The sequence below is a fragment of the Trachemys scripta genome, chromosome 11, assembly GCF_013100865.1.
Source record: "Trachemys scripta elegans isolate TJP31775 chromosome 11, CAS_Tse_1.0, whole genome shotgun sequence".
In the NCBI taxonomy this organism is placed as follows: domain Eukaryota; kingdom Metazoa; phylum Chordata; order Testudines; family Emydidae; genus Trachemys; species Trachemys scripta.
The window spans coordinates 45,084,841-45,110,102 of NC_048308.1; the positions used below are offsets into that span (position 1 = coordinate 45,084,841).

Genomic DNA, 25,262 nt, shown 5'->3' on the forward strand with positions numbered 1-25,262 from the left:
ACAGTATATATATATATATATATATATATATATATATATATATATATATATACACACACACATATACACACACACACACACACACACACTACAAAAATGCTACATGAGTTTCAGGTTCAAGTTTAACTTTCATGTAAATAGCATATCAACTGACCGATGTTTAACCACCTCTTGTAATATCACACATTTAATCTGTACACATCTAAGACTGTACTATTCATTTGCATTCTGTGTATCAAAATTAAGACAATTTATAACAAGTTTAAATATAAATGAGAGTAAAATAGGTAGCTCCTTATAATTACATTTTCAATCTGAATTTTGAAAGTATCTGTAGACCACTAAATCAGAGATTAACTTCCTAAGAATAAAGTACAACTATCTACTCTTGACACAAAGTTTAATAAAAAGGTTAGATCTTCAAGAAATACTTATGACTAAGAAAGCTGGGTAAATAACTTATTTTTTGGTTTGGCCAGCAAAAAAAGTCAGCAAATTGGAAAAGTCCATTTCAGGGTCAGTAAACGTACACCCACGTACGACTGAGTCCCTTTATAACCTTTGGCCCAGAGGTTACAGCCTTTGCCCAGGATGTGGAACTCCCAGGTTTGAATCCCCACTCTCGAGCACGGACTTGAAGCTAGGTCTCTCCCTCAAGCTATAGGCTATTCTAGAGCAAGTTACTCTCAATCTCTCCTGTTGAAACTGTTCCACTTTGTACAAATTTTTAAGCAGTCACTGGCCAAAAAGTGTGATGATGATTCTATAGCCTAGTTATTAAGGCACTCACATGGGAAGTAAGAGATGTAGATTCAAACCCCTCCTCTGAATCAGGCAAAAAGATGATTAGCCTATAGCATGGTAGTTAGGATGCTCACTTGGGAGGCGGGAAATCTGATTTCAAGTCCCTGCTCCAGAGTGGAGATTCAAACCAGGGTCTCCCACATCCCAGTGCCTAGGCACATGACTAAAGTTAATTATGGAGGGGTGGAGGGTGGCAGGGTGCACGCACACACTCACTCTGCTGACTCTGAAAAACTTTTTTCCGGCCAGAACTATTGGGTTGAATTAGAAAATGGTTTCAGATGCACTGAAACGGCATTTTTCGGTGAATAAACCATTCACCTGAAAAATTTCACCCAGCTCTAATGATTAGAGCAACTGATTGTGTTCCCATATCTGATTTTCTCCAAACGAAAATGAAAACTATGAAAACACTACTGTGGATAATTTAGCCTTCTTCTATTTAGCTTAAGACTAAAGGGAAAACAACTACCAATGCTAAACAAAGTACATATATACAGTTACGTGAGAAGCAAAAAGATATTGCAGATCAATTGGAGTCACTTCTATTAAAATCTTTATACATGTTATTACAATGAAGATTACTGTAGCACTCTGTTCTATGCATGGGGAACACCTCACTAATATCTGTTTGCAAAGGCAAAATGTTGAAGATTTTAATAGTGACCACTGTACATCTAAAAGGTAAGTCTGAGTTGCAACAAAGGTTTAGGGTTTTGTTTTGGTTTTTTAGTCTGATTTTGGTAGCAGTCAACTCTGTTATCAAATTGTACATACAGCCAAAAATTCTTTAAGACGGTCTTCAATGCTTCCCTTGTGGATGGTAAATAAAGCTGCAGCAATCTGGTTGATAGCTTTTGCCAGGCAATGTATGTTGTTGCAGTGCCCTAAACAAAAACGGACATGTTATTACTTTAGCAACACTTCTCAAAACCAAATGATTCTTTGAATGTTTTAGCCAACAGGAACATAATTCGTAACTGCAACTGGGTCAAGGTTTTGCAGTGAACTACTTGAAATCTGCTAGCAATTGTGAGAGTGCTTTGGACCTCAGGGCCACATTCAGTAAAGAGCTTATAAAGGAAACATGTTTAGAATTAATACAGTGAAATACACTATTCTATTTTACTTCGATATTGCAGGTAAGCTGCATATAACATACTAAAAATAACAGACATTTATTACAACAAAGGCTCACCTTATGTTGCCATTGTAAGGGTCATTAAAAATCACAAGGTGAGATGATTTCAGTGTTTAAACGTTATACGGATTGAACATGAAATCATATAGGTAATGAAAAATTCAAATCCCTTCCCTCCTAAGAGCTATGATTATCACCATGCTTGGGAAAGATCCCAGAAACTCTTGGAATGAAGGTAACAGCCAGGTATTGGAAAAATACTTAAGTTTCTGCAAAAATGAAAGATTTTGTAATTAGCTGGGCATATGGGCATGTACACACAGGTGTCTTTCAGGTTCAATGAGCACAGGATTATTCATTTTCCATGTGATGGTTGTGGAGCAAAGGAGAGCTCTTGAATAAAGCAGGGGAAGGACCTCCATTCTGAATCTGGATTTTACACACATCTGGAGAGGAGACCAGTCAAGGATAGGGTGTTAAACAGCCTGTCCTCTAAAACTTTGTCAATAATTCTCTGATGGGGGAACACTAGTAACAGCTTTTGAAGTGAACAGTTTGCATGTCAAGACCAAGAGAGATTGCTTCTTCTCTGACTAGAGGGAAATAAGTGAAGAGGCATTGTGGTAGACAGGGAAGGAGAATCTGACTATGAAACTGGCATGAATGATCTCTGTTCATCTGTCAGCAGGTGACTTGTTCAAGTTTTAAGGAAAAATTAATCTCTGGCAATTAGTTTGAAATTTGGCTAACTGTCAATATCTCAGTCTTCTGTTAGCAGGAGCAAATATGAAGGTTACTTTGGGTCTGGCTCTCTGCCCGGAGACATAGAAGGAACCCATAGTCTTGAATAAACAAATGGGAGTCACTCAGATATGACTAGAATATCTTGAAGTCTGTATTTTTGCGATAACATTTTCCCTCTTTTGCTTGGCTTGGGAACTGAAGCTAGTTCAAGTCTATAACTTTTTAGAGGGCCATATCCAGGATCTTGCCAAAGCTGAACGACACTAAAAGGAGCACAGCACAAATGAGATTGAATCTCTAGTTTACATCCAAAGCCAGATGCTACACTTCAAGATTGTAGAACACAGAAGGGGAAAAAGTGATAAAAGAAGGGACAAAAGCCATCTAAAAAGTGTTAAGTGTCCTGCTTTTAATTTTGAAAAACTCAGATTAGTCACCCAAGAAAAGGAAGCCCTGTATATCCAAGGCAGGCCATGGAGACAGAGTCCCTCTCTTCAAGGATTGCTTGTCCACCAGGTAAAGGAGATTTGCCCCCCTGACAAAAATAAACCTCTTCTTTGTTCAGTCTCGAGACTGAGGCATCCACCTGAGCCTATAGCAAATTCAATGTGTTTATCCTTCTGATCTTGTACAGTCAGTGGCAAGTCCGGATATAGATTTTTTTGTGTGCTCTGCGTAGGATCACTTAAAGGGTCTGGGAAAGTTAATGCACTTCCAGCTTTCCCCACTTTAAAGGGTTCCTCTTAGGGCCATCACCTTTGCCTGACTCCTTCTCAGAGCTGCTAAATGGAAGAGTCAGATTGCCATTGGAAGAGAAACTGGTGACACAGGCTATTTTCTAATGCAATATATTTATCAAAATGTACACAAGTCCTGTTCATCTTGAAGAGAAGTGCTCAAAACTATATATGAGCCACTCCACTGCAGTAAGACTTAGACTGCAGCTGAGAGAGTCAGGCCTGTCACCATGACTCAGTTCCCTTCTCTGGTTCTTGGTCTGTCTCTTCTCTTTTAGCACACTTTCTGGTCCTCTCTCCTCCCTGTGCCCTGAACATTTACTCTGGAAACAGTTTCTAGCCCTTACCGGTTTTGAAAAAAGCCTCCCAAAATGGAAAGCAATGCACTTCTGGCTTTCCAAATCTGCAGATAGCCTGATGCAATAGCTCTGAGGGTTATGAATTGTTCCCCCTATTCATCTAAGTAAAATGCTCACATTTAAATTTGTCATTAGCTACACTTAATTTCTGTTCATTACAGATAATGCCAGAAAAGATGGATGTATGTGCAGAGCTCAGACTATTACTCTACACTTACTAACTAAAAGTTACAGAGTACATACCTATACACCTTGAAGATTAAAGAAAATATGTCCCCATCAAGGAAGTTAACATTGTTGAATTAAACAGAAGCTTGAAATATAAATTTCTACAAAAATTCGTGTGTACATAATAATACATGGCAATTGCAATCAGTCTGCAGACGTAATTGTTGTACTGCACAAGTGGCCAGCTATGCACACAAAGATTTGAAACACAGGATCTTGTGCATCTAAATTATTACATACTATGTTTTCTTTAATTTGATATTCAAAGAAAATTTGGCCTTTCCCCTGCTGCTTCTACTAATTCTGGGAAAGCTGGGGAAGGAAATGATTGACACGCTAGATGTCCTATGTTAATTAAGCTTTGTCCTGTGCAGGATACAGGGCAGATTCTGGTAAAGACCAATAAAGAAAACTCTGTGGGTCAAGTGAATGGACACAGACGCCACATATTCCTATCTGGACCATGGTACACAGCACTGAAGGAAAGTCTGAACTGTTGAAAAGTGATTTGTATGTGTGTTGGAGCAGTTTTGACAATCTTTTCTGTTAAACTTAGTTTTGTGTGAAAGAGCTAAACATTTTTTGTGTGGATTACAAACAAAGAATTTCCTTGAGGCAAAGATCTTTTCTTTTAATAGGAAAGGAAAGTAGCGAAAGATTCCTTAGAAGATGATTCTACTTACAATTCATTCCTTCTAGATTTAAAAAAAAATAATTTTATTCTTAGTAGCTGAGATATTAAACTATCAAGTCATAAGAATGGGCACAAATCCAAAGTAGCAGTAATAAATTAACAGTTACTAAAACAACACATATGCTAATCATATAAATTCTTAGACTAATCAAAGTGGAAAATATGTTTTAGGTCATCTGCTTTGTGTGTGAGTTAAACATTAACTCCTAAAGTGCATATTCTAGGACAGGGGTCAGCAACCTTTCAGAAGTGGTGTGCCAAGTCTTCATTTATTCACTCTAATTTAAGGTTTCGCGTGCCGGTAATACATTTTAATGTTTTTAGAAGGTCTCTTTCTATAAGTCTATAATATATAACTAAACTATTGTTGTATGTAAAGTAAACAAGGTTTTCTAAATGTTTAAGAAGCTTCACTTAAAATTAAATTAAAATGCTGATCTTACGCCGCCAGCCTGCTCAGCTCGCTGCCAGCCTGGGGTTCTGTTCACCTTGGCCGGCAGAGGGCTGATCAGGGCCTGCAGCTGGGACCCCAGACCTGGGGGGGTGGGGGTATTTCAGGGGTCAGGGCAGAGGGAGGGGGTTCAGGGCAGAATGCTGGGGTGTGTGTGGGGGGGTTCAGAGATCAGGGCAGAGGGCTGTGGGGGGTGCAGGGCAGAAGACTGGGTGTGTGGGGTTCAGAGCAGAAGGCAGGGGGGGTGGGGGGTGCAGGGGGGGGGAGGTGCAGGGCAGAAGGCTGGGGTGCTCGGCTCGTGGGGGTGCTCCCAGCCTCCTGCCCTGAGCGGCTCAGGGCAGGGGGCTGGAAGGGATATACCCCTGTTCCACCCCCTTCCCCCAGGCTCCGTCCCTACCTCTCTCTGCCTCCTCTACGGAGCTGTGTGCACGCTGCCGCTCTTCCCCCTCGCTAGGGCCATCAGCTGATTGGCCAGGGAAGGAGAGGAGGCGGGGCAGGAAAGCACAGGCTGGGGGAAGAAGCGGGGAAGGGGGGGAGCTTGGCTGCCGCAGAACCAAGCTTCTGCCTCCTGCCCCCACAGGGGAGAGCGGAGGGCGGGGGGCTGAGTGGGGTTGGGGGCCGGGACTGCGGCAGGGAGCTGCGTGCCACTCAGAATCGGCTCGCGTGCTGTGTTTGGCACGTGTGCAGTAAGTTGCCGACCCCTGTTCTAGGACTATGTCTAGTCTTCAAAATTTCAAGTGGATTATATTCATTTTTAATACATCATGTTTCAAAAAAAGATTAAGGTAAATGATTTAAAAAACTTATAATCATGTTTCTGTCATGATTTAGATTCAGTTCAACCTGACTGTTAGATCCATCCACCATAACGCATATGATAATAAAATATAAATCAATTTTGCTACTCCAAAGAGCAAGTATTTGAGAAAAAATACTTAAGATTAATAATCAAAATATTTCAACAAGAAAATATTAATATCAAAAATTTAACACCACCAAATAAATAGTACCTTCAATGGCAGGGCTATATTGAGACATCACGTTACTGGCTAAAGTTGGCAAGGAGACTGCCACAAAGACCATGAGAAGGCAGGCGATTTTATATTCTTCTTCTGGACTAATATTTTCTGAAATTAAGAAGAAATTCCTTAAATTTAAAAGCTACTCTGGGATTTATCCCATGACAACTGAGTAGAAAGTTGCCTTTTTGGGTCTGTCATGATTCATGTCACATTTTCTAAAATATTATTGCTGCTACCGTTAATGGGATTATAAAGTTAAAAAAGTCAAGTAGTGAATTACAGTATCTAGCACACTATTAATGGTCAGCATGTATTGACTAACTGATGATAGTAAGTCACTCCATCCAGCTGCAGAAATAGATGGGAATTAAAATACGAGACCCCAACACCAAAAGGAATGAGCTAAAATAAAATGCTATGTCCTGTTTACACAATTTAACTCCTTCATAGTTACTAGAATATGTTGTAGCTAGAACTACCCAGGGAAGAGATATCAGAATCACACAAATGTTAAATATTTACTAATGACATTTTAAAAAGCCATTCAGGTAGTTTGAACCCAATATGTGATTTACTATTAAAATAATAGTGACAAATGTCTTCAGGAACTTAAGTGTGTTTTCTATCCCTACTGAGAAAATGGAAAAAAGTAACTTTAGATAGGATCTCTAACGGTTCATGCTATATAGACGTCCAGCCAATAGCAAGAACAAAGCAAATAAGAAGTATTCATAGATTTGTGTTACCACTGTTTCATCAGCTTTGTCTTTTGTACGGAATAATCAAAGAGTTTGATAAGAAACACAGGGAACAAAATGAATATCTGCCAAACATCTTTAAGAATTTCATTTATTTTTACCCCTCTAAACGCATACTGTCAGTCAAAAAAAATTGGAAAACTGGAAGGATTTGCAATGGCCCTTTAAAATGAATGCTGTAAAATCTGAAATTGTCCCAACATGCCTTGGATGCTTTCACAGGCATAATTTTAAAAGTTTTTGTCTGCCTTCATGTTAATGTTTGCATAAAACACAACCTTCATATATTTCACAATATTGGTTTATTAACTGCTTTGTAAAATCTAACTGACATTTTAAATTAAAAGTAGAGAGGAATGGATTTAATAGTTACTGTGAATCAAAAAATAGACTATTTGCCTTCTGTTATCCTCAACACAACCCAATATTTTCCTCTCCTTAAATGAATACAGTTTTTTCCCCAAAGGCATTACATAGGGTTACCATATTTCAGCAAGCAAAAAAAAGGACGGGAGGAGCCCTGCCCCCGTCCTGCCCTAGCTCCGCCCCTGCCCCTTCCACTCCCTCCCACTTCCCGCCCCCCCTCAGAACCTCCAACCCTCCCCCCACTCCTTGTCCCGACTGCCCCCTCCTGGGACCCCTGCCCCTAACTGTCTCCCAGGACTCCAACCCCTACCTAAGCCTCCTTGCTCCTTGTCCCCTGACTGCCCCTTCCTGAGACCCTCCCCCCATCCTAACTGGCCCCCTAGGACCTTACCCCCTACCTGTCCCCTGACTGCCCCAACCCTTATCCACACTCCTACCCCCAGACAGACCCCCGGGACTCCCACATCCCATCCAACCACTCCCCACCCCCTGACATGCCCCCCCAGAACTCCCGACCCATCTAAACCCCTCTGCTTCATGTCCCCTGACTGCTCCGATCTCTCTCCCCACCCCTGCCCCTTGAAAGCCCCCCCCCAGAACTCCCAAACACCCCACCCCCCACTCCTTGTCCCGACTACCCCTCCTAGGGTGACCAGACAGCAAATGTGAAAAATCAGGACGGGGGTAGAGGGTAATAGGAGCCTATATAAGAAAGACCCAAAAATCAGGACTGTCCCTATAAAATCGGGACATCTGGTCACCCTAACCCCTCCTGGGACCCCTGCTCTTAACTACCCTCCAGAACCTCACCCCCTACGTAAGCCTCCCTGTTCCTTGTCCCCTAACTGCCCCCTCCTGAGATCCTACCCCCTACCTGTACCCTGACTGCCCAAAACCTTATCCAAACCCCCACCCCAAGAAAGCCCCCCCCCGAACTCCCCCCCCACTCCCTGTCTCTTTACTGCCCCCTCCAGAACCTCCCTGCCCCTTCTCCGACCCCCTGGCCCCCTTACCCTGCCGCTCAGACCAGCGTGCCGGGGAGGAGGAGCAGGGGGAGGAGCTCCAGACTGCCGGTGCAAACGGCCGGCTGGTGATCTGCGAATGCAGGGAGGGAGGGAGTGCTCTCAGCTGCAGGGGAGAGGAGGGGGAAGCGGAGGAGGAGCTCTCTCTGGCTGTCGGAGCCCCATGTAAGTGGCACCATCCGGCCGGCTGCCCTGTCAGCCGCGCGCACTCTGCATGGGGGGAAGTGCGGACATTTACAAATTCCCCCCAGATGCTATTTTTAACTCTAAAAGCCGGACATGTCCGGGGGAATCCGGACGAATGGTAACCCTACATTACATTCATCCATGTTTCACCAATTATCCATTTCTACAGCAGTTTCCTCAATGCAGCTGGCTCACAAAACTCCAGTCTACATATGAGTGCATTTTATGCAGCATGCATAGCAAATGCTTAAGTTCCAAAGGAAAATTCAGCTGGCAATATACATGGCTCATCTGAGGCAATACAGAAGAGCCAATAATCCACCTACAGCTCTTTGCCTACTACTACTACATCTGCGCACGTTTCTAGATTTTTTTTTTTACATCAAAAAGAGTCAAAGTGCATTGCTAACTATACTTTTTAAAGATTATATCACTTGTTACCTGATTTTTGGGAAGACAGTGCTACAACCAAGGCAGGATCAATCTCACATGGCAATCCAGCGGCAGATGACAGCTCATATACATTCATTGCCACCTGAGACACAAAATAGCAATTATTACAAGGTGAAAAACACCAAATGTTTTCTAAAAAAATCACATTTCTGAACACAGCTGTACTGAAATGTTTAAACTGCAGAGTTTGAGAACACTAGAGAATTTCAGTCTCTGAAATATGATAAAGAACCTTTGGATTTGTATTATGTCTAACCTACACTGAACAGCTGTTTCAGTACTTGGTGTGCTAGGAGGTTATCATGTTTTGCTGTCAAGCCAAAGGAAGGTTTTGTAACTTTCCTCAACTGCCTCCAGCACAAACATCTTAGTATCCAGTTAGCTCTTCTAACTGAAAGGAAAGATGCAGAAAGAGAAAGTAAAACTAACAAAGATGTAAGCAATCAGATGAGAAGTGTCAAACAATGTTTTAAAAAGTATGTTAACATAAATATAGCCAATTAAGACCATATGTTGATACACTGTTACAAATTAAATGCACAAGAGTGAGGAAAAAGTTAATGGTCCTATAATAATGTTAAATTGGGTGAACATTTTCAAAGTGACAAGGGATTTTGGATGCCCAACCTAGGACATCTTATAAGGGTCCTCATTTTCAGAGGATGGGAATACAGAACTTTCTGAAAAATTAGGTCCACATAAGGTGTCTCAAAAGTTAGGAACTCAAAATTCATGAGTTACTTTTGAAAAATCTTAGCCTTAGAATGTTGTTCATCCTATGTATTTTATATTAAAACCAGTGATTCACAATTTTGTTTTTGTTGAAGACCCCCTGTGGGACAGATTGACAGGTAAACACCCAGATTCCATACTCTCTTACATCATGTTCTGAAACATTTGCCCTTTTTCCTGTTCATTCTCGCTCTCATTCTTTAATACCCTTTAAAAGTAGATTTACTACCCTTCACACCTCTTGTACAACAGCTAATTTTTAATCATTAAGGCTAAGAGCTTAGTAAGATTAAAAAGGATTAGACTTTTATATGCTTAATGAGAATATTCACAGTTAAACTTAGCATTAAAAAAAAACACTTATTTTTTTCCCTTAGAAAGACAAATTTTCATTCTTCTGGCTTAAACCAAACAATAGCCAACGTGGGAAACACTCTCCCTTTGGGCTGGCTACTCCATAAATGCCCACTACAGAGTTCCTGGCATCCTACTCTGAAGCATCTGGTACTAGTTTTAGGCCACTGGACCAGATTGGCTTCTGGTCTGATCCAGTATGAAAGTATCCAGTCTCCTAGGAGAGATTGCATATTTTTGTTAGAAGCTCAGCCACTTCATTTTCAGGTTCTTTCAGAACTCCTGCAAGTAAACAATCCTGCTCTTATTAAATCCCCCTCTCATTTATCTACCTGTTCCAGCACCACCTCTTTTGATATCTCAACGTCTGGAAGTACCTCATCTTTATTTCCTAAAACGAGAAAGCATCTTCCTAACATGCTCTGTTGTGAAGGTTGATACAAAGAAATCATTTAGCTTCATTGCAATTTCCCTCATCTTTTTTAATTGCCGTCTACTCTGGTAGCTGAGTAGGCCAAACATTTTTCTCAGGAGCTTCCTGCTTTTAATATCTGTTTAATGCATTTCATATTGTTTTTATGTCATTCAATATTTGCTCTTCTAATTCCCTTCTAGCCCTTCCTCATTTTTAACCTTACATATTACATGCCATAGTAGTTTATGTTCTTTTTATTGGCTTCACGAGGAGGACTGGATCTCCACTTTCTGACAGATACCTCTGGTCTGAATAGCCTCTTGAACCTTGCCATAAAACCATGTTCTTTTTTCCTTGCCTTCCTTTTTGTTGTTGTTTATTGGAATACATTCTTTTGACATTTCTGTTGTAACCCCTTTTTTAAAGAAAAAACACATCTGGTGCTGTAAGGCTTGACATCACAGGATTTACTTATGGTTTACTGGACTTGTACAGTTTGAAGTAAGGCAATAAAGTGGCACAAATATCTTTCATTACAAGCTGGTATATTAATAAAGTATACGTATTTGGCAGGGTTACCCTATAAAGTGGCCACTTTTTATAGTGCCCCTTAAATCTTAAACACATTTAAGCTGTAAAGCTTAGTGTTTATCTTTACCCTCAATTGATCCTAGTTTGGTTAGATAAACAATACTTGTTGCTTCTTCAGCTAAGAGACACAGGGTTCTGCATGAAGTTTCCTACTACAGGGAACTCCTATAAATCATACTTTCCCTTACACGTCTTATTCCTATATGAATATGAGAGAGAAAACCACATCGTTTATTCTTCTAATGCTGAAATGTCTATGGCTGACCATACAATAGAGTACATCATTTATAAGCACCTAGAGGATAATAGGGTTAATAAGGAATAGTCAACTTTGATTTCTCAAAAACAAATCATGCCAAAACCAATCTAATTTTCTTCTTTGACAGGGTTACTGGCCTACTGGATTGGATGGGGGAGGGGGGGGGAGGGGAGAGATAAAACTTGATTTTTAGTGAGGCTTTTGATACAGTTCCACATGACACTCCCTAAGTAAACTAGCGAAATGCAGTCTAGATGAAATCGCTATAAGGTGGGTGTACAACTGGTTGAGAGACCAACTCAGAGTAGTTATCAATGATCTGCTGTCAAACTGGGATGGCACATCTAGTGGAGTTCCACAGGTGTTGGTCCTGGGTCCAGCATTATTCAATATTTTCATTAATGACTTGGATAATGGTGTGGAGAGTATGCTTATAAAATGGGCAGATGACCCCAAGCTGGGAGGAGCTGCAAGCTCTTGGAGGACAGAATTTAGAATTCAAAACAACTTTGACAAACTGGATAATTGGTCTTACATTAGTAAGATGAATTCAATAAAAATAAGTGCAAAATACTTCACTTAAGGAAAGATCAAATGCACAATTACACAATGTGAAGTAACTGGTGAAAAGAATCTAGGGGTTATTACAAATTGAATGAGTCAACAATAGGATACAGTTATAAAGAAGGCTAATATTCTAGGGCATATGTAAGACACAGGAGGCAACTGTCCTGCTCTACTTGGCATTGGTGAGGCCTCAGCTGAAGTACTGTGTCCAATTCTGGGTGCCATGCTTTAGGAAAGATGTGGACAAACTTGACAGCCCAGAAGAGAGCAGGTTTAGAAAAACTCACCTATTAGGAAAGGTTACAACTGGACGTGTTCAGTATTGACAAAAGATGACTGACGAGAAACCTAATAAGTGTCTTCAAATATGTTAAGGGCTGTTATAAAGAGAATGATTATCAATTGCTCTCCATGTCCACTGAAGGTAGGACAAGAAGAAATGGGCTTAATCTGCAGCAAGGGAGATTAGGTTAGATAGTAGGAAAAACTTGCTAACTATAAAGCATAGTTAAACACTGGAATAGGCTTCCAAGGGAGACTATGGAATCCCCATAATTCAGTAGTCCCCAAATTTTTCAGGGTCGCCCCCCCCCCGCCCCATACCTCTGTCCGCACTCTCACCCAGTCAGGGAGGGAGTAGGGACACAGCCCCAGAGTTGAGAGGGGGACATGGACAGGGATAAGGCAGCTGAGGCTGGGGCCACAACTGGGGATGGGCCTGGCATCCAGGGGCAGGGCCAGAAGCGGAGCTGGGTGGTGCTTCCTTCCCCACCCCCCATGCAGGCTGGCCTTAGCCCGAGCTGCGCCCCCCTGCAAACTGTCTTCTGCACCCTCTTTGGGGGACACATCTCACAATTTGGGGACCTCTGCCATAATTGGAGGTTTTTAAAATCAGGTCAGACCAACACCTGTCAGGGACGGTCTAGGTTTACTAGGTCCTGCCTCAGCATAGGGGGCTGGGACTTGACCTCTAGAGTCCTTCCAGCCCTCCATTTCTACGATTTCCCCTTGCTACATTCAAGAAAGGCATATGTTGTACATACTCTTTTTTGAAGTGTCAAACGGAAGAAACAGTTACTAATCTTTCCGTAACTGTTGTTCTTCAGGTTGTGTTGCAAAGGTGTATGTGAGCTCCAGTGCGCAGTTTCTGAGTTTTATCCTTAGCAGTATTTGTCGGGGCGGCAGGCGGGCCCTCTGCTGCCTTACATACTGTGTGCAGGCATAGAGCAGAGCTTCCCCTGATCCTCCTCAGTTCCTTCCTACTGGAAAGGCTGATAGAGAGGGGACAGAGGGCAGGTCATGGAATGGATATGTGCAACACATCTCTAAGAACAACAGTAACGGAAAGGTTAGTAAGCGTTTCTTATTCTTCGAGCGATTGCATGTTCATGCCACTGAAGGTGATTCACAAGCAATCCAAACTGGAGGTGGGCTTGAAGTCTATTTGAATAGGGATCGAAGGATCATTCGTCCAAATCTGGCATCATCTTTAGACTGGTGGGAGATTGAGTAGTGAGAGGCAAACATATGACATGACGGCCAGGTTGCCACTTTGCAAATGTCTAATATGGCGCGTGAGCCAGAAAGGCCGGCGAAGCTGCTTTGGACCTAGTTGAATGACCCAACAGTATCCAGAGGAATCATGTTAGTCAACAGGTAACATAACCAAATTCAATTGGATATCCAAGATGAGCTCCTTTGACTCAGGATACTTGGCAGCCTTTCATTCTGTCCACAAACGTGATGAACAGCTGTGTCGAAGACCTAAAAGGTTTAGTCCGGTTCAGATAAAACGATGAAGTTCTTCTAACATCTCTAGAGCATGAAGCCTCTCCTCACCTTTATGACCAAATTTTGGAGAAAAAGGCTAGTAAGAAGATCACTTGGTTAATATGAAGACTGGAAACCACCTTAGTAAGAAACCTTGGGTGAGGACGAAGGTAAACTTTGTGTAGAAAACTGTAGATGGAGGATCTGATATTAATTCCCTCAATTCCCTCGATCTCCTGGCTAATGTAACAGCCATAAAAAATGCCATCTTCCTAGAGCAATGGGGAGCAGGTCTCTAGAGGCTCAAAGGAGGGAGTCATCAACTTTGCTAAGACTAGATTCAAGCTCCATGGGGGAACAGGATCCTGCACCTGTGGAAATAGTGTGGGGAGAGACCAGAGGATTGCAACCATGAAGACTGTTGCATAGTGTTGGTCAGGTTATGTAGCGAGCCTACAGAGCTGTTCTAGAAATAACTTGCTCTCTCCCACTATAGCCTGAAATTATTGTTTAATATCATCTGGGAGCTTGCCCTTAAACATCAAAATTGTATCCCACATGGTAAAACTGTAGCGCCCCAACAGAGCTTGCTGGTTCACAGTAAAAAGCCATAACCTCCTGTGGAATAAAGTTTCCTTCTGAACAAGTCAAGTTTCTTAGCCTCCTCGGGTTTTTTTTTGGTTTGCTTTTTGGGGGGAGATTTGAAGGGCAAACCGTGCCTGGTGATCCTGCCCGCCCCCTTTCATTTGCTGCAGATACTACTGTGAAGCCAGGAAGGGGGATGACTGTAAAAATGTTCAAACCCCTGAGAGGGTACACGGTACATTCTCTCCACTCTTTTGCAATAGGTGGCAAGGACAATGGGGTCTGCCAAGAACCTTAGTAGGATCTAGAATAGCCTAGTTAATAGGCAGAGCTATCCTTAATGGAACCACTGATGTTAAAATGTCCACAAGCCTGAGGAACTTTTACTGGACCCTCCTCTGGATGGATGTCCAAAGCCATCATTCTCAATAACTCCTGCTGGACTTTGTAGTCATCCAGCGGTGGGAAAATTGGTTCCACCATAATAGCCTCATCAGGGGATAAGGAAGAGGATACCAATGGCTCTTGGGGTTGATTCTTTTCCAACTCTTATTGGGGTAGCTCCTGAGAAGGGTCCTGTCCACTGTTCCCTCTAAGCTGTGTGCACGCACGCAGATCCTAAACCCCGTGCACACGGCGAAACACCTGTGCACACAAAAAATGAAATACTACATCGGAGCCAGGCTGAAATATCATTTACGGGCGACTTTTGACATTGTTCGCCCGCCATCTATCAACACAGCCAGATTCTACTAGCTGGCAAGGGGGAGGGAAGGAGGGAAAGGAGGGCAATGAATTGTATCCCTCCCCACCAGCATTTCGAACGTGGAACATTGACCACATCGGGACCCACACATCTCCATTTTCCTGCATTTTTTTGCCACAGATGCATGGACGTAATCGGAGCTATGCACTATTATCATCACAAATTGCAAATTAAAACTTTTTAAATGTATAAGCATTTTACTCGCTGGGGCGCATTTGCCTCATGGCGCACAAATTTGAACTCTGCTTCAAAAATTTGTACAGAAGAAATTTTTTGCGCACACGGCCTGTCAAAAATTAGAGGGAACACTGGTCCTGTCCCTGCCTGGTGCCGGGGTCAGTACATGCTTATAACATCAATGTTCTTGTCGACCACCCGAGGAAGCAGGTTGGGAAGGAGATGGGGATGCTCCTGATTGAGGGGGAACCCCCACAAGAAGTTCCATAAAGGCTGCTGATATGGCCTTGGCCCCCAACTGTGCACAGACGAAGGGTCCTTGCACTATGCACCCTGCTGGAATTGAAGCTGAAAGCAGGGTGGGTTGGCACTGCACACAGGTTACTGGACATATCCAGGCTGAGACACATACGAACGCACTTCAGAATCCGAAGAAGAATCTGATTCTTCAGACCATGGAGGAGCTGCCCCCATCAGTACTGGTGAGGTAGAATCAGATTCTGGAGAAGAGGATACCTGCAAGATCATCTGCAGCTTTCCCTCGACAGTACCATTTTAATCTGTATGCTAACTGTCAAATCCGATCGTTCCACAATGGTGTGGTGCTGAAGCTGTGAACGTTAGTGCTGATGCCAAGAGGATCTTGAAGAGCCAGGGAAGATGATACCAAGAGATTCAACAACTCTCTCACAGCCACAAACTCTTCAGGCATAGATGGTACCAGGAAAGCATTCTGATTTTGTGGCACCGGAATCTGAGGCAACAACGATGAACCTGGCACATCAGGAGTTGGTCTCACCGGGCCTGAACTGGGCTTTGGAGTCAACAAACTCTCATTTTGAGGCTTGCTCTGCAAAGTGCCTTCTTTTTGAGTGCACCTCCAAGTCCTTGGTAGAGCTCGAACCTCTTCATCTCCGATCTTGAGGTGCCCAGTACAGAGTGCTTAGATGACTTACGGTACCTCTTCTTGGCATTGGTGAAACTGATCCATCTCTCAATTCTGCCAAAGCTGGAGGAGCACTGTTGAGCGATGCAGAAGTGCTCGATACCCAGACTGAAGAAGGTGGTTCCGATGGAAGACAAAGTACTTAAGTTTAGCTGCCCTATCCTTTTTGGATCAGGGTTTAAACCCCTTACAGGTACTGCACCTGTCACTAATGTAAGCCTTCTCCAAGCACTTAAGGCAGCCGGGGTACAGGACACTAACCAGCATTGGTGTGCCACAAGAGTGGTAGGACCTGAAGCTCAGAGACGAGGCATAGCTCTGGTACTGACATTGGTGCCCAGGTGGAATGTGGTGTCAAAATCTTTTCTTCTTCTTTTAAAAGAAATACAGTGAAATGGACATGTGCAATCACTCAAAGTAAAAGCATCTCTTATACCAGAGCAGTCCATATGTACTTCAAGTCTGGTATGCGGCCTCTCACAATAACCTTTATCAGATCCTTAAGGGGAGAATATCCCCTATAATGAGAAGTCAATTGTGTAATGTGGTAAATTTGAGGGACCCTGACCCTGCTCATGCCTTGAAGTATGAGAGTTAATTATGCCTGTTATAGAAAACAAATACAAGTATCTTTGGTCAAGATTATCCAGCTCCTTTTTACAGCTAGCTAGAGTACCAGACTTATCCCCTTGTCCCTGTACAATAAATTAGCATAAAAAGCAGGGATTTATCAGTTTTCACTATACCTTACATAAGCTCATACTTCATTTAACCTTCTGTCTAATGCTTCCCTTTTCAGGGCTAAATATTCCTAGTTTTTGCACTGCTCTCGTACACGTAATCCCATTAAATGCAAGACATTTTTAGCCCTTCCCAGGGACTTTTCAATTACAGCTACATTTTTAAAGTGAGGAAACCAAGCTAAATGTAGTTTTCCAAATGATGCCATATCATTCGCAAATATCACAATAGGCTTTGTACTTTTTTATCCTTTTAAATAGATAAAACATCCTACTTGCTTTGACATTCCCCCAGTTTGTGGCAGCAATCTTCACACTGTTGACAACTTCACAGGTTCCTGTCAACTCTAAATTCAGACTATTTTACTAATGTATTTATGCATTTTCCCCTTGGCTTCAATCCCCTAATGTGTTTAAACCCAAAAGAATTTAGTGTCATCAACAAGTTGCATCAACAAATCATTAATAAAACAGGAATGGTCCTTTTTCTGCTGCTTAACCAATTTAAATCCTTGATGAAACTTTGCTTTTTAACCCTTTGTTATATATTTCCATAAAAGTTTTAGTGTTCTAAGTTTTTGATAATAAGGGTCACATATAAGAGGTTACATAAACACAATAGCCTACATTCACAGTATATCTTTGTTTCTGGATTTTTCACATCAAGTGTTAATGATTTTGCCCAATATTTTTAGTAAGCCATAAAAATGACTCTCTCAACCAAAAACATTACCTTCATGTCTGTCTCCCTTGGAATGTGATCCTTAAAGTCTTCAATTGAACTTACAAGGAAAGGAATGTGGTAGGATAAGACCTAAGAGACAAACAAATATGCAACTAGAAAATTCTTTCAATAAAAATAATCTTAGATGCTAACTTATTACTGGATTTACTCTACTTTGTCATGAGTTATTTTATGCGTATCAGATAGTTTAATCTATGAGAGACTTGGAAGCATAAGACATTCAAAATTGAGCCTAGCATTGACCAAGTGGACAAGCACTTTTAGACATTATTAAAGTTGAAAAACTCATGCTGACACACTGACAAAACTATCTTACAGATTCTAACATCGTCAGCAAAATGGTTTTGAACAGTACCCAATGAATTCTCTGTAAATGCCTATTTCATCTTGCAGAACTGGGAATCTTGGGTTCAGTATGTTTCTGCATATACCCATTTTACCCACAAAGCAACTTATTTTAAGTTTGGTTTTATTTTTAAAACACAAGACACCTGAATGCTGAGACATTTAAATACAATATTAATTAATCTTATCATGCAGAATAAATTTAGTTATTTCTTACATCTCTAAGTGCTTCCTGTGCCAATGAGCGAAAAGACAAGATTACGCCAATAATGGTCATCCTCTTCAGAACACTGTCAACAGCTGAATTAGAAGAAAAATAGTGAACTAGAACAGCATTTCTCAAACTTGAAGTCCTGACCCAAAATGGAGGTCACAAGACTATGGTAAGGGGATCGCGAGATCACCTTTTTCCTTGCTTTCCGAGCTGGGCAGCTGGACAGCGGTGGCTGCTGGCTGGGCACTCAACTCTGCAGGCAGTAGCACAGAAGTAAGGGTGGCAATACCATACCATGCGACCCTTGCTTCTGCACTGCTGCTGGTGGTGGCACTGCCTTCAGAGCTGGGTGGCTGGAGAGTCAAGGCTGCTGGCTAGGCACCCAGCTCTGAAGGCAAAGCTACCGCCAGCAGCAGCACAGAAGTAAAGGTGGCATGGTATAGTTACTTAGCTCTGTAGGGATCTGGACTGATGTCATGAAAGCTATGTCCAGTACCAAAAGGGAAAGGGGATCATCACACTGAAATATTTTCAAAGGGTGGCCCAGCAAAAAGAATCTAAGAACCCCTGAACTAGAATATATCCCAAGATTTACAAAACAAGCCTTTTCAAACATTCTACCCCAAATTAATATCAGCAGGAAAATATAGAAACAACTTTAAAGTATGTGACATTCTAACAAAGGCAAAAATCACAAGAACTAAAATATTCCTGACAATTGTTTTTTGTATGTAGCTGATATTTGTATTTGGCAATAAATGTATGAACTCCTGTTGACTACTTCAAAAGAATGAGCTTGTTTACACACAGATGTCAATGGCTAGGTCTACACTATGGGGGGGGGGGGGGGGGGGGAGAGAAAGAGGGTCGACCTAAGATATGCAACTTCAGCTACGTGAATAGCGTAGCTGAAGTTGCGTATTTTAGGTCGACTTACCTGGCTGTGAGGACGGCGGCAAGTCGACCGCTGCTGCGCCACCGTCAACTCCGCTTCCGCCTCTTGCCGCGGAGGATTTCCGGAGTCGACGGCAGGGCCATTGGGGATCGATTTCATCGCGTCTTCACTAGACGCGATAAGTCAATCCCCAATAGATCGATTGCTACCCACCGGATCGGCGTGCCCAATGTCTGGATGTAAACACTCTTCTCTGCATAGTTTACAATGTCTCAGTTTAATACTTATTTTTAAACACCAGTTTTTCTAAAGAATGCAATAATACACCATGATGGAATCATATTTAAAACAGGTGTATCCACAACACACTTTTCAATTTCTGCTCTGCATGCATGTACTTCTACATGCCTGTACTTTGAAGAATTATATTTATGGCTATTAGAAGTGGACGACAAGATCTGTTTCATCCCAATGCATGACAGCCCCAATCCCTTGGCAGAAAGGCATCATATTTTTGCACACGCCCCCACCCCAGCTTTTATATCCAAGTGTTTATGCACTAATTTACACTGAAATCTCATTTTGTTTACACATGAACAGGCTAGATAAGTTTTAAAATTTAATCAGTTCACATACATTATGAGTAAACTCTAGTGAATGAAATGTATATTTCAACGTTCATGTATATTAAATTCAGAGAGGATAGTTTTCACAAAGTTGTTTTATTTATGCAGACAACTGCAGGGACAAAAAGAAAAAGAAAAAGAAAAAACAATATTGCTAGGTACCCACATGATAATCTTTTAAAGAGTGCTGCCATCTGGTCTGGTTTGTCAAAGCTGGTCCTCATTTGTGTTAGCACTTCAACATTCTCCACCACAAGTTTCTAAAGAGAAGCAAGACCTCAGGTCAGCCGTAGATCTCAGTACGTTAAAAAGATAGGTGCATGCTTTAGGACATTTCAATCTGGCAAGCAGGAAACCAAGCTCATGAAATCCAGATGTTCCAGTTATCTTTCTTCTGAAGGAACGACAGGATTATTCTGGTAAATCCTGATTGTATACCAAAGAGAGCTCTGAATGACCAAGAGAGGAAGAAAAACTGCTGATGGGAATGCAGTTTATATTTTCAGAAGAATGTGCAATTTCACAAAATGAGTTTAATGATTTTAGACTAAAACTTAACAAAATAACCCCTTGTATAAAGATGCTTTATACTAATTATATTTAACTCTATATGCATCCGAAGAAGTGGGCTGTAGTCCACGAAAGCTTATGCTCTAATAAATTTGTTAGTCTCTAAGGTGCCACAAGTACTCCTGTTCTTTTTGCGGATACAGACTAACACGGCTGCTACTCTGAATCCAATAATATTCTAATTATTCACATCTCAATAGCTTTTTTCGTACTGCAGCCCACTCCCTTGCTCTTTTCACTAGATGTATGCTTTGGTGACGGTTGGATTGTAAGTGAATTTAGGAAGCCTCCTTAACTGGAAAGCAGTGCTTCTCACAAATTTTGATTGCTTCACATTTTAATGTAAAACAAGAGAGGTTTTATTTTTTTAAATAATCTGGGCCTCAAATTATTCAAACATTAGATATCAGTGCAGCTTTCCTAAGATTATTTTCTTTGACTCCGATCACAAAAACAGAGTATTAAAGAAAAAGGAATATGAAATTGTTTATTTAAATCCATGCAATTTAGTCTCAAGCAGTAAGTCAACTTTAAAAGAAAGCCAGAATTCTTCTGCATGTCAAACACAGTTTGGCTGAAACAATATGTAAAGGAAGTGTTTTTCTTTGATTCTTAAATAAACACATACGAGCTAGAGATCTCCGTAGCAAGTATGTAAGTGTAATAATTATTCTCCAAATATATAAATTATAAGGGATTTGAAGGACTGTGAAGCTGCATAACCACAGCTATAAAGTTGAACCTGTTGGATCCAACAAGGCATTTTTTGTACCACCTGGTAAGGCACCTATGCTACCTCAAGTCCTCCAACCACAAGCAAGAAGTGGTTATTTTATTCTTACAAAAAGGGAAGCTACAGTAAATGAATGATAACCCATTCAAATGTTTATCTTTAGAGATAGAACTATTGTCTTACATGTTAATTAAGCTGATTATGGAGAGGCCAACCTCCATGTAGCTCTGCATACTACTAAGGGGAGGAAAGATTATGCCTACTTTTCCCGAGACACCACTCTCTAACTCTTTAAGAGTCCGTTTGGTGCTTTATGCCCCTGAAAATACGGCCAATGCTGGAACATACATAAGGAAGATGGGAGACAAAAACAGGAACACAGAGGAAGGGACACTCTGGATTGGAAGATAATAAGCACTCTCAGAATAGCCAACATGGAAAACAGTTGTCCTAAGTACAGACTTCTGCCAATACAGATCAGCTACTGAGTAGCAGTAAGCCACAGCCTAAAACATGAGGGAAAAAATGATACCTCATTAACAGGAGTACATATAACTATAAAAACTTTGACTTTTCATCTGTACTCTAAAGAGAAGATGGACTCCATGATCCTACAACCAAAGCAGGCTCATGAAGAGACAACAAGTTGTATCCAAATACATTAGGGGAAGGGAGATGTAAGGATCAAGTAGTGACTTTTGCAAACATCTTTACAAGAGGCCTTATAAGTCTGAAACAGATGTAGTAGACAGGGTGAAACATTAATCGGTAAGCATGGAAATTCAACAACAATAAATTAAAAATAATAATGTGAACACAAACAATGAGACACAAATACCATAGTATTACTCTATGTAACTTGACAAAATTGTTACCCACCCCCAAACTACCTGGAAATGTTGTTCCACTGCGGACTTCAACTATCACCAACGACTGGGTATTACAAAACTGAAGGTGTTTGTGAAGGTCATGCCCCCTATGCCCTCAGGCCTGCCTAGGGACTCTGGGCTCCCCTCCTCCACACTGAAAGCAGGAGAAATAACAGAAGGGAACCTACAAGGTGCGAGAGGACTGAGGCATACTCCTTAACCATGCAATGCTATGCCCAGGACCAATGTTCAAATAGCTGACGGGTTACAGGGATCTCAAATGGACCCCTTATAATCTACCAACTGCATTGTAACTACCGAAGTTGCGACAATTGGAATGTAAACCCTCTAAACCACCCTGGAGGTCTTTCAGATGAAAGGTAAAAACCCATACAGGATGTTTTCCAATTCTGCCATCTGAGTAAAATCCCATAATCAGCGATCAGCCTACCCACGGCCATCACAAAAGATTTAGTATCTCAATTCAAGGCTGGGAAGGGTAAGTCTGAAACGGAGCCCAAAATGGCTACTCAGCTAGGCAACAAGCAGTAGCCACTTCAGTTCCTCAGATAGGAACTAATATGTTGCTAACTTCACTACCCATTAGTAACAGCAATGGCTCCAATGTCCTCAGCCAGCATGAGATAACCTACCCTCCTCCCTCCCCAAGCCATGCATCATGAAGAGTGGGAAAAGGAAATAAGTACCTCCCACACATGCCAAAGTATAGTCTGAATCAGGGGCATCCCAGCACACCGGGTGACACCCCAGGGGGCTCAACCAGTCATAGACACTGTTTAGGGAAATGGGAAAGCTGCAATAACTCCGCTTAACTTCATATTTTCAAGGGTATCATACACCCTGGCAATTCAATATCACTGAAATTCACAATAATGAAGGAAAATGCATATGGGGTGAGGTGGGGAGAATGAATGTATATAGATGTGCACACACTTTAAAAGGGTTATGGTATTCTAAAAGGATTTTTTCAAGAACAAATGTAACTGGAAATCAAAAATTCCCAAAGAATTTAAGCTGTTTGTTTTTAAAAACAGTAAGTCAGCATCCATCATCAGGGGTTCCAAATAAATGCAAACCCATCACTAACTGCAATGAGAAAAAAATGGAGTGGGACTCAATATGGCTACTAACTTGCTACTAAGTCCATAAATTACAATATTAGAAGGGTTAATAACATGAATAGCACAGTTTTTATAGCCCACGGTCTATTTGCATAAACAGGCTACTGTCTGGCAAAAATATCAGAATAAGCTTATTAGATATTTTAAAATGTTCACCTAACAAGAGTTAGTATAAATATGTATTAAATGTACTTTTCCACTATCAGTGTTAATTTACGTGAATTTGGTTGCATATGTAGGAAATTGCTTGAATACACACTTACAGTGTTAATTTCCATTCAACTTTTGCAGAGCAACACACTAGATTTATTGCTTTTGTATCAGCAGCAGATGCACCCTCCCTTTTTAATAGGTGCACTCCTCTTTCTCCTCTTTGCCTTGCTGGGGGGCGGAAGCACCAACCACCCGCAGCAGCACATCTGCCCTGGCACCGCAATCCTAACACTAGTTGGGGAAGGGAAGGCCGGAGGAGGGATAGTGTGCTGGAGAACAAAGCCCACCACACATTCACTCCTGCGGCACTGGGTCCTGTCCCAAAGGGTTGGACCTGGCTCCCTGCTCTAGGCATAATGACAAGGCGCACAGGCTTGCAGTGCTGCTCAGGTTTGGCCTGGCAGCCTGCGTGCCAGGTCACAACGCCGGGAGCGGGGAGTCAGGCCCAGACCCTTGGGACGGATGCTACCAGGACAAGGGTTTCTGTGGATTCAATCACTCCCATGAATCCTGACTCAAGCTGCCCTGGCTTTGTATAGTAAAATGGTAATAGTAGATCTAATTTTTTTTTAAGAACAGAATCTTTCAAGTTGCACTTGAGTACACAATACTACTGGGTCTTAACGTTCAGTTGGAAAACACTAATAATGCAGTCCCAAAGCACTCAAACTATTAAAATCCCTGAGGACAACTTGCATTAGAACAGGTATTTCATCAACTTGAACAAAGCTCAATCTATTTGAAGGAAAACCATTCAAACTGGAAAGGATAATTTTGTCAAAAAATTAAAGAGCTAAAAATTGCAAAACAGAAAATAAAGCCTACTTGAAATTAAGTGCAATCAAAGTGAGCAAGATATGCTAATATAGTAGCAGATTCCTGCTGTTAATTTAAAGGAAAGGGCTCTTACAAATGTGGTGTTTTGGACGTAGTCCAACCATTGACAGAATATGATACAGAGATATGCTCAAGTGTACTATGTGTTCACAGATGACAGATACGAATGAGAAAAAAATACCCATATGTTTTCAGTTTTAGTGTGGTATGGTAATACTCAGTGAATAACATGCAAAGCATAGCTCTTGGGCACTATAAATAAAATGTGCATAGGGAAAAAAAATCAAAATATAATTACCTTAAGTTCAGCAACCTGTGAGGAAATGTGCCACATAAGACTTTCACTTAAGAACTTCATGCCATATGGTCCTAGTAGTTCTGAGAGGGCCCTCATTTCTAAGGAAGAAAAAACAATTGTCTTTATGTTGACATTTATTTTGCAGTGATTTAATAACCATAACACATGTAGCAATACCATTCTATCAGAGCAATCTCAAAACTGGATACAGAGTAAAGATTAAGTTATAACAACAGTGGGGTAGTAAATTCACCTACTGCATTTACTTACAACAAATCACATGTACATAGCCAATAATTGTTTCAGCAAGAGCAAGAAAAAAATTGGTACTTTTTCCCCCGGGTAGCATAACACAAAAACAGCAAGGAGAGAACACAAGAAAGGCAAAATTCTTCTGTATAATAGAATATTTCTCTAAAAACAGTACTGGTATTCCACAATCTCTCTAAAAGTCTTAGTCTCAAGCACATGAAAAACAGCCCTCACAAAGAATATCTAGAACCATGTCATAAAACGTTTACCTGATATGTCAGAGTATTCTTCAGCATTAAACGTCAACTCATTTTCTGTGGGCAAATTCACAAATGCCTTCATTGCTGGGAAATATGCTATATGCCCATTGCTGACTTGCCTTAGCAAGGTTTCCAAATACCTGAGCACAAAACAAAAATTAATGTAAAAATATTAGTTCAATGAGAATGATACCATGGCTACTCATAACATTAAAAAAGTTTCATTGTTCTGCAAGGATGAAATTCATCCTTGTACAGAAGGACAGCATAAGGCTTACACACTACTTCAGTTCCATTTCAATGGCTTAACTGTGCCCTCTGCAACCAGAAGAGTTCAGTGAGTTTTTGGACTCTTTTAAACAGCTATTGGTAGAAACAGTAAATCTGTCTTGTTTG

The 25,262-nt window shown here is 41.3% G+C and overlaps 1 protein-coding gene across 6 annotated transcripts in view; it reads right to left on the reverse strand.

Annotated features, from left to right (window-relative positions):
- Window positions 1–25,262, reverse strand: part of NCKAP1 (NCK associated protein 1) — a 103,061-nt gene that overhangs the window by 3,948 nt on the left and 73,851 nt on the right. For all 6 annotated transcript variants that reach the window (XM_034785032.1, XM_034785031.1, XM_034785034.1 and 3 more), the window contains 8 exons: window positions 24,876–25,006; window positions 24,355–24,452; window positions 19,859–19,952; window positions 18,175–18,257; window positions 17,601–17,681; window positions 8,954–9,047; window positions 6,169–6,285; window positions 1,582–1,691 (listed from right to left, as the gene is read on the reverse strand). In XM_034785032.1, the coding sequence (XP_034640923.1) occupies window positions 1,582–1,691; window positions 6,169–6,285; window positions 8,954–9,047; window positions 17,601–17,681; window positions 18,175–18,257; window positions 19,859–19,952; window positions 24,355–24,452; window positions 24,876–25,006 (808 nt within the window). The remainder of the gene's footprint in view (window positions 1–1,581; window positions 1,692–6,168; window positions 6,286–8,953; window positions 9,048–17,600; window positions 17,682–18,174; window positions 18,258–19,858; window positions 19,953–24,354; window positions 24,453–24,875; window positions 25,007–25,262) is intronic.